We start from the raw sequence: 9,468 nt of genomic DNA on the forward strand, positions 1-9,468 counted from the left end.
GTAGGATTGGATCCAGCCACACCCACGCTCCTCTGAGGAGGGGTTTGGAAAACAAGGAGGTCCTTTCTGAACTTTGTATCTCAACAGGAGGGTCTTCCTGGCACACACTTCTTTAGACATGAACCGTTGACCAAGTCTGTGACTAAGATTGGATGCAGCCACACCTAGGCTCCTCTCTGAGGGAGTTTAGACAGCAAGGGGATCCTTTCTGAACCTCGTGACGCAACGGGAGGGTCTCCATTGCATGTACATCTGACCCTGTCCTTCATGCAGTAAATAACTGAGTGAACCTTGCCAATCGACCCTCGTTAAATCATTCTTATTTACGATTGAACTTTGTTAAGTCGCTACCTTACCACAATAAACATAGTGCTGCTTCCCTCTTGTGAGTGAAGAGTATCACTCCTTTGCGACACCTTGATGTCCCCTGCAAGTGTCTATCCTAGAGGAGATTTGGCTTCCTGAACACCAACCCTACTTTGCTTGAAAATAATACACTGTTTAGTCCAGCTGTTGTGCTGAGATGCCTACTGGTTTTACTATTGGTTTTACAGAGTGTTGGTATGGACCATCTTTGTGCTTGATGGGGGCTGTTCTTAATGACCTGCTGGCTTTCCTGAGTTCCTGTGCCCTTCAGAGCTCACTCCCATGGGATCCCCCAGCAGTCCTCAAAGAGGCCAAAGTCTGCTCCTCTGAAGTCCCGAGTCTGTACTCTGCTGCTCTCCTTCCTCCCTGCCTTCAGGATGTGGCACTCCACTATTTCATGGTCCCTGCAGCCAGCGTTTCCACTGATGGTCACCTCCCTGATCAGTTCTTCCTTGTTTGCGAGTACCAGATGCAGGAGAGCGTTGCCCTTCTTAGCCCATCTGGCAGCTGTGCTAAGAAGGTGTCCCTGACTCCCTGCAGAAACCTCCTGGACTGCTTTCACCCTGCGCTTTGCCCTTCCACTGCATGCCAGGGGGATTAAAGTCCCTCCATAAGCAGCAGGCCCTGTGTGCCACACACTTCCTCAGCTTGCTTAAAGGAGCCTGCGTCCACTTCCTCGCCCTGATCGGGTGAACTGTAACTCCCATCGCAAGGTCACCCTTACCCCGATGCTCACTCACCTTTTCCCATCCAGCACCTTGTCCTTCCCTTGGAAGAGCTCCACAAATCCCAGGTGCCTCTTCACAGAGAGGGCATACCCCCAACATCTATCTGCCCTAAGAGTCACTGCTGAAGAGCTTGTAGCATGCCATCAGAGCACTGCAGTATGGTGAAACATGTGTAGTGGTGAAAAAGGTTCCCGCTAAGAGAGCAAGGCCTACCGTGCGCAAGGCCAGGTAGAAATGGAGCTGGGCTGTGCAGGAATGTCAGGAGAGGTGTTTGCTGCCTGAGCTGCTTCTGCAGCACCTTGGGGCCTTTGATGGAGGTAAATCGATGTCCAGGAAGGAGAAGGTGCCCCTGAGAAAGTTCTTGGGCCTGCACAGCCTGCCATGTTGTGGATATCATTAGCACAGTCCCTGTTCATATCATGCGGGAGTGGGAAGAGGTTCAGGGAGAGGAGAGCTAGAAGGTGTTAAGCGTGCAGGGACATGAGTAGAGCCCTTGGTGTGATGTGCAGATCTATGCTGCACACTTGGATGTAGAGGGCATGGACTTCACCTAAAGACAGAAGTGGGATTCAGTTGTTTGGACACAGGCAGGTCCCATGCGGTATGTGCTGGAGACATATGGTTGTGCCTGACACCCCAGGCATCACGGAACCTAGTGCCTGCACTGAATGACATGAACTGCTTGCAGTGTAGGGATCTGCTTGTGCCTCAGCCTCAGAATGTGTGGAGCTCTAGCAGTATTAGGCATCTTGTGTCATTTCAGATGGCCAAGGAGATTCTCCACCTGGCCACCACCTAATGCTCTAGAAGGATGTGGGTCTCACGGTTGCTGCATCAGAGCCAGCAGACACTGGCATATGCCTTGGACCGCCTCTCTCGCTTCAGATGTCACCACGTGTTTGTGTGTGGGCAGCTGGCTACTCCCCTCCCTCTCCAGTGCTTATCATGGGAGCTTAGAGAGGGAGCTCGCATGCCAGCATCTTTGTTGTGCACAGTCCAGGTTGTGAAAGGGGAATCCCACCTCCTGTGTGTTTGTGGAGTGCATAGCAGGAATCTGAATCCCACTGCATCCCAGGGTCTTCTAAGCCAGCATTAGAAGCACAGATTGACGCATCTGAATCAATACCTGAAACATGGAGAATTGAAATCCCTTCTTGCCCCTTTTCTAGGTGTCCAGCCTAGTTAAGAGATGGGAATAGGGTCCTCCAGAGTGGGACATTTCCATGTGTCCTAGATGACCATCCTCTGATGAGACAAATTGCAATGCTGCAATGGGTCTCTCTCCATTCTTTAGAAAAGGTCCATAGGTGATTCTTTCAGTCTACTTCAGTGACCGTGTCCCAGGAGGAGGAAGCACAAGGGACAAAGAAATTCACGCCTTCAGCTGGACCACTGTTGCTGAGCAGAGGCAGGCTCCTGGGATGGAGAGAGCTCCTGGCAACGTGGCAGCCCTGCTGGGAAACAAGTCTTTGCAGGAGCAGCTCCCCTGTCAAGAGCAGCAGGGCTCTGGGCACTGCCTGCTCTTGCTGACATCCATGAGAGAAGGCAGAAGAAGTGAAAGGGAGTGTGGAGTGGGAGGCCAGAGGAGAGCTCCTTGTGGGAGGAATCTTCACAGCCCTTTGCACGGTAAGCCTCTGGCTGCAGGGCGATGCTACTGCTGTTGCTGGAGGGGTCTTCTAAACCCAGCCCATAACAGAGAGTTTTCTTAAGGCTTGCTCTCCTGGCTTCTCCAGAGTGCAGGAGGGGGATTCCCTGCCACAGCATCCCAGGGACAGGGTGTCCTGCTGCCTTCTGCCAGGGAGAGCTGCATGGGTGTGAAGCCAGGGTGTGCCACAGGTCTAGCCAGGGCTGTCATTCCGAGCAGTGTTCCTGCCCGCCAGGGTGCTTTGTGCCCCGGGCAGCGAGTCTGCTGCCTGCGAGGGTCAGCACTTAGCCTGCCCAGCAAACTCCCCACAGCGCTGCGGGGAGAAGCTCTGGGTGGGAGGAGAGAACCCGTCAGGGCAGGCTGAGTGTGCTGTGGAGAGGGTGGTGCGTGGGTCAGGGCTGCTCACAGCTCCAGCTCACCGTGAGGACATTTCTGGAGGGCACTTTTCAAAAGGAAGGTCAAGGCAGGGGATGCTTGAAAGGGAAGGAGCTTTCCTTCTAGGCTGTGTGCTTTCAGTTCGCTAATGTGGGGAGAGGGAAAACAGGAAAGAGTTTTGTGGTTTGGGAAGGAACTGAGACTCTCAACCCTTCCCTCTCAGAGATCACTAGGTCTGTGAGAAAGCTCAGCAAACCCCTTCAACCCCTCCTCAGCATACAGACAGCACCAGCATCCCCTTTATGGCCTTGTCAGGGATTTTCTGACCTGCTCCTCAGAACCTTTGAGCACAGCAGTGCCTCTGCCCAGCGCCCTGTCCTGGTAGGTTTCTGTTGGGCAGAACTGAGCATGCAGAGGGTGGGATGGGGTCTGTGAGCACCGTCAGGGAAAAGACATTGGGATAGAGAAGGAGCTGCCAGCAGGGAGAGTTCCAGGCAGCGAGATGGGCAGGGAATGAGAGGGAACTGCAAACGGAATCAGCATGGGAGGAAGGATTTGGGCAAGTGATGGTCAGTCCCTCTGATGCAGACACCTTCCTCTGAGTCAGTCCCCTGTGTCTCTGCTGAAGAGCAGATGGTAAATTGGTGTGAGGAGAGGGTCTATCGCATTGGAACGGAGACATTCAGCAAGGGTCGGGCACCCGCTGCCTTCACGTGAGAGTGTCTCTGCCTTGCTAGAATGGGAGCTGGTGTGGCTGCTTCAGATACAAACACCTGTGTTCAGGAGGGCAAGGCTGGGGGAGATGAATCCCACCCAAGGATCTTCCCTTTCCAAGGCAGCTGGCAGGAGAGCTTGTCAGAGTCCAATCCTCCCTCACCAGGTTCTTTTTGCTATTCCACACATGGACGGTGTAATGTTGAATATCAAAATTAACTTCTTAGAAGATATTGGACGTTACACAGCATTTTTGATTGAGCAGAGTGACACAGCAATATGCTGAAATCACAATACAAGTGTGAGTTACACTTAGCAAAATAGAGCAATTGCAATATCAGTTCAATCACAACACCAGTGTGATCCCCATTACTGGTCTCTGTCCTGTGCTCACCATCACAACGCTGGGCATCCCCATCAGCTCAATCCCATTGCTCTCTTCCAAGTTCTTTTGTTAGTTGTTCAGTTTTTATACTCCGTGTTGGGCTGAGCCATGAATACCCTTCCCCCCCCATGCTGGTCTGGCTAACTGAGGGAGACATTCACACTCTTTGATGGACTCAGGGGAAAATATTGACACCAGCTGATCCACTCAGCTGGGCTGCAGTCACTTGATCCACTCAACTGACATAGCTGTTTATCTAAAACCAAGGTTACCTTCCAGTCATGGTCCCCTTTGCGCTGAGATAAAGTCAGCTTCCTGTGCAAAAGCTGTGGTCAGTGACACCCTACCTTATCCCCTGAGCTTCATGGGCACATGCCCCTTGCCCATCTCCCCTGAGCCTTCTTCCATTGTAGGGGTTTATTGGTTGCTCCAAGTGCTATATTCCTCTCTCCTTCTGGTAAACAGAGACTATTCCCACTGAGTCACTGGACTGAGTGTCCTTAGCTCAGCTCATGGAGCCCAACCCCTCCTATCCCCACCAAAGAACTGGTAATGTTTGTCACCTTCCTCCATTTACAACCCCCAGCAGAGCAGCACTGACTCCTCTGGAAATCGTTAGCAGAGGCCCCTGCTCTGCATGGCACATTCAGGCAGCACAAAGCGGAGCTTGAGCCAGGGAGCTGAACGAAAGTAAAGGAGAGAGGAAAAGTGGGAGGTTCTGTGAGGAAGGCAAAGGGTTTGTCTCCCAGAAGACTGCTCTAATTTGTCCCTGTCTTTTCCTCCTTGGACAGGCCCCCATGCCCAGCGTCAGCAAATGTCCAACAGCAGCTCCTTCAATGAGTTCCTCCTCCAGACATTTGCAGATACGCGGCAGCTGCAGCTCTTGCACTTCTGGCTCTTCCTGGGCATCTACCTGGCTGCCCTCCTGGGCAACGGCCTCATCATCACAGCCATAGCCTGTGACCACCACCTCCACACCCCCATGTACTTCTTCCTCCTCAACCTCTCCCTCCTCGACCTTGGCACCATCTCCACCACTGTCCCCAAATCCATGGCCAATTCCCTGAGCAACACCAGGGCCATTTCCTACTGGGGATGTGCTGCACAGGTTTTTCATTTTTACTTTCTCATCGCAACTGAGTATTCTGTTCTCACTGTCATGGCCTATGACCGCTATGTGGCCATTTGCAAACCCCTGCACTATGGGACCATCATGGGCAGCAGAGCTTGTGTCAAGATGGCAGCAGCTGCCTGGAGCAGTGGTTTTCTCTATGGTCTCCTGCACACTGCTAACACATTTTCATTACCACTGTGCCAAGGCAATGTTGTGGAGCAGTTCTTCTGTGAAATTCCCCAGCTCCTCAAGCTATCCTGCTCAGACGCCTACCTCAGGGAACTTCGGCTTATTGTGATTAGTATTTTTTTACTCTTTTGTTGTTTTGTTTTCATTGTGCTGTCCTACGTGCAGTACTTCACAGTTGTGCTGAGGATCCCCTCTGAGCAGGGCCGGCACAAAGCCTTCTCCATGTGCCTCCCTCACCTGGCTGTGGTCTCCCTGTTTATCAGCACTGGCTTTTTTGCCTACCTGAAGCCCCCCTCCCTCTCCTCCCCACTTCTGGATCTGGTGATGGCTGTTCTGTATGCAGTGGTGCCTCCAACAGTGAACCCTCTCATCTACAGCATGAGGAACAAGGAGCTCAAGGACGCACTGAAGAAACTGGTTCAACTGGTACTACAGCAGCAATGAACTGCCCATCTCTCCTCTCAAGGGATTTCCAATTTACCCTGGGCAAGTCTTGTGCTTTGGGCATTCTATCTGTGATAATTCCGTTGGTAAATGCTTGAATTCATCCCACTTCTCCAGCAGCACAAACCCTGTCTGTCTGACCTGGAAGCCTTCCATAAATCTGCATAGCACTGTGTCCAGGCAGGCCTCCCTGCCAGCATGTCTGCAATAAAAGGGGATTTCCTGCAGACAGTGCCTGAAGGTTGGGCTCTTCTTCCCAAGCTGGAGCCAAGAATGAGCTCAGGGAGTTGCACCCGAAAAGGCCCTTTGCTGTGCTTGGGTTTTCCATGGGCTAAGGGGCATGAGCTCCTAGGGTGATGTGTTTGGGCAGGAGGGCTGGAGTCAGCTGTAACTTGTGGGTGCCCAGTGTCCCTGGAGCAGGTGAGTGGTCAAGTGGTGTCTGCTGGGGACTGTCTGCCATATTACAGGGCTGGTGAGAGATGTCCATGCTTCTGGAAGGGAATATGGAGCCACCCTGAGAGCACAGGGGATCTCGTGGGACAGCATGTGCCTGGGATGGGCAGTGAGTGGAGACTCACAAAACCAAGTGGAGTTGCCCAAAGGCAAAGGGCTAAACTGAACAATGCACTGAATGAGAGCTCAGAAATCTCAGGCGAAGCAGTGGGGACCCAGCAGGCACAGGGAAGGGAGTGTCCCTCCCCACCCTCAACCTAGGCTGCTCTGCTGGGTGGTCTGGGGAGAGGGCAGGGGAGGTGGGGAGAGCTGGGGAGTTGCTGAGATGGGCAGGAAAGGGCCTGGGAGAGGCAAAATGCCAGCAGGCAGCTCCTGTGTGTGAACAGCAGTGTGGGAGCACCCACCAGTGTGCTTGCAGGCAAATGCAGGTCTCCTGGGAAAGGCACCAGGACGTGGAGGGTGCAGAAGAGAAGAGCCCAGGGTGTTCCCTGTGTTGCATGGACACACTGGGGAAGTTGCCAGAAGGCCATCGTCCTGGACCAGCCCCTCACATGGCCCCTTTCCACTGCTGGCTGCTCACCCCAGCTGTGGGGTGGTGCATGGCCAGCTCCGTCCTCCTGCAGGTCTCCATATCCCAATGGAGGGGAAGAGGCCAGCCTTGCATGGTCACTCTTCTGCACCAGACCCCAGCAGATCTGGGAGCATGGCTGTCTGCTAACAGCTGTCGGCGGTCCACCTGGACTGGTCAGGGTCTGGGTGCTTGGATCCCCCAGACTCTGGGGAATCATTTCATAATCATTGAATAATACTCCAGCCCTTTCCATGTGCGAGGTCTCTGGTTCCATCTCCAGCTGAGTTCTGGCTTTCCTCACTCCATCCCTGTGTGCACGGACAAGGTCTCAATGGTCCTCCTGGGCAGCCCGTCCCCCTTCCACCCTCTGTGCCCTCCATCCTGGCACCTTGAGTGTTGGTGCTGCTGCCAGGGCAGAGGTGAAAGATCACCCGTAATAGCTCCTCAGGGAGATCCCCAGGGAAAAGCTGTGCCCAGCCCCTGCCTCATGCCCAGCCCCAGCGAGGCAGAGGGGAGCTGCCCTCTCCCAAGCCACCCTGGCGGTGCACTGGACAGGTGATGCCTTTGTGGGCAGCCAGGCTCCAGGTTCAGGCTGGATGCCAGCTCAAGGGCAGGAGCGCTGGGATTTTCATGGCCTTCCAGGGGTGAAGGCAAGTGGGCACATGCAAGTGCAAAGGCTGGGGGTGGAAAAGGCAGTGTGGGGCTGGTGAAGTCCTCCCTCTGTTCCCCATGGGGAGGAGAGTCCCAGGCAATGCTGAACTCCACTTTGTCCAACGGGAGGGGAGCACAGGGCAGGGTGGAAGAGGCAGCTGGAGCCTATTGGGATGCATGAGGGAGTTTTCCAAAGGCCGGGGCTGAGCCAGGACCTTTGCATCTTACCCCTGATGCTGCCCCAGCCAGGCTCGCTCTGCCCTGCCCGAGGAGCTCTCATCCCTGTGCCAGCCATGCTGGAGCAGAGGCTGAAGAGCTGGAGGTGCCTCAGGCCAAGCTGTGCCAGCCCCGGGGAGCTGGCCCTGATCATGGTGTTGGCCAAGCCCCTCCTCACATGTCCCATCCTCCTGGGAGGGCAGCACGAGGACGGGGGAGCAGATTGTCCCTGCCCGGGGTCTGTGCGGGACCTTTTGGGAGGGATGCGAAGGCGACAGCTGTTGCGCTGCACCAGCACCATCTCTGCCTCCTTCATGAGGCTCCTGCCACATCCCTGCCCACCCCTGCCCCTGACTGGCCTGTTGTTCCCTGGCTCCCAGCCCCTGGCCCCTCTCCTGGCACTGTGGGGACCAGCTCTGCAGGCAGCAACTCCCTGGCCATCCTCATCTCTCCCCACATCGGGGATCCAGCCCCAGCCATGCAACAAGATGCCTGCTCAGAGGCAGAGGAGGATGAGGGAGCGTGGGGCTGGACAAGGGCACTTGCTGCTCCCAACAACATCCTCTTTGTAGCAGGAACCCAGAGGCAAATGGTGCTTAAACACTTGAGCTGGGATACAGAAACACTTGCTCTCGTAACTGTGCATCATCAAATCAGACCCCAAGTGGCTGCCCTCACCTTTTCATTCAGCTGTTTGTCTGTGGGCAGTGTTAGGTGGGTAGGGGCTGAAATCTGAAGCCCTCCTTACACCTTTCAATTGGCTTTCAGGCAAGAGTTGCTGTAGGGATATGCGGTCACCTTTTGTACCTACAACCTTCCCTGGGATCTGCTCGGATCCCAGCCTCCCTTGCCAAGGCTTTCTTGCCTGTAGTGAGGGGGCAGGTCTGAGGCAGAGATGGGGAGTCAGGTCAGCAGGATGGGGATATGGTCAGGTCAGCACCCAAGAGGTGCAGGGCCAGGCTCAGGCATGTGCACAGCATAACTCAGGCCAGGTCCCAGGACAAGGGGAGCAGCTCTCCAGCAAAGGGGAGGAGGCCCCGCAATGAGGCCGGTCACTCTCTGTCTGCCCTGCTGTTGTGTCCAGCAGATCCCCCTCCCTCTCTGCCTGCATTTCCACTGGCACTGCTCACCAAGAGATAAGCCCTGGATCCAGACCTTGCTCCCTAACAGATCACTCTGCCACTCTGAACTCGTCCTATGGAGCCCACAGAGTTCAAAAGCAGAGCAGAGGCCCTTTTGGGGTGCTGTTCCTTGGGTGTATTTTTGGCTCCATCTTTGAAGAAAGGCCTGAGTTCAGGCACGTCACAGGGCAGAGCTCCTTTTATTATGGAAATGTTATTCTGGAGGCCAGGGCTGGCAGAAAGGTGCCCAATGCCTGGTTCTCTTGGTGCTCACAGGAATGAACCACCACCACATTACGACAGTGCTTAGGCCATATACATACCGCAGAGCACAGCAGGCCAGTGTGGAAGTGAGGAAAAGAAGCCCTGAAGAAAGAAAGTCCTGCTGCCATTGGCAGACATGCCTCCCGGAAGGCTGCAGCCCCCATGCAAAGGCTGCAGTGAGGAAATGTGTGCTGTGGTAGTGGCGGGGGGGGGGATGTCCCTGAGGAGCAGA

General features: G+C 54.6%; 1 protein-coding gene across 1 annotated transcript; it reads left to right on the plus strand.

The window, feature by feature from the left end:
* Positions 1 to 5,027: 5,027 nt before the first annotated feature.
* LOC136994158 (olfactory receptor 14A16-like) lies at positions 5,028 to 5,960 on the plus strand. The gene has a single exon (XM_067310404.1). The coding sequence runs from the start codon at positions 5,028 to 5,030 to the stop codon at positions 5,958 to 5,960; it is 933 nt and encodes a 310-aa protein (XP_067166505.1).
* Positions 5,961 to 9,468: the final 3,508 nt, after the last annotated feature.

The sequence above is a fragment of the Apteryx mantelli genome, chromosome 24 (assembly GCF_036417845.1).
Source record: "Apteryx mantelli isolate bAptMan1 chromosome 24, bAptMan1.hap1, whole genome shotgun sequence".
Lineage (NCBI taxonomy): Eukaryota > Metazoa > Chordata > Aves > Apterygiformes > Apterygidae > Apteryx > Apteryx mantelli.

Coding starts and splice junctions, on each gene's coding strand:
- LOC136994158 (XM_067310404.1), top strand. CDS start 5,028: ATGTCCAACAGCAGCTCCTTCAATGAGTTCCTCCTCCAGACATTTGCA.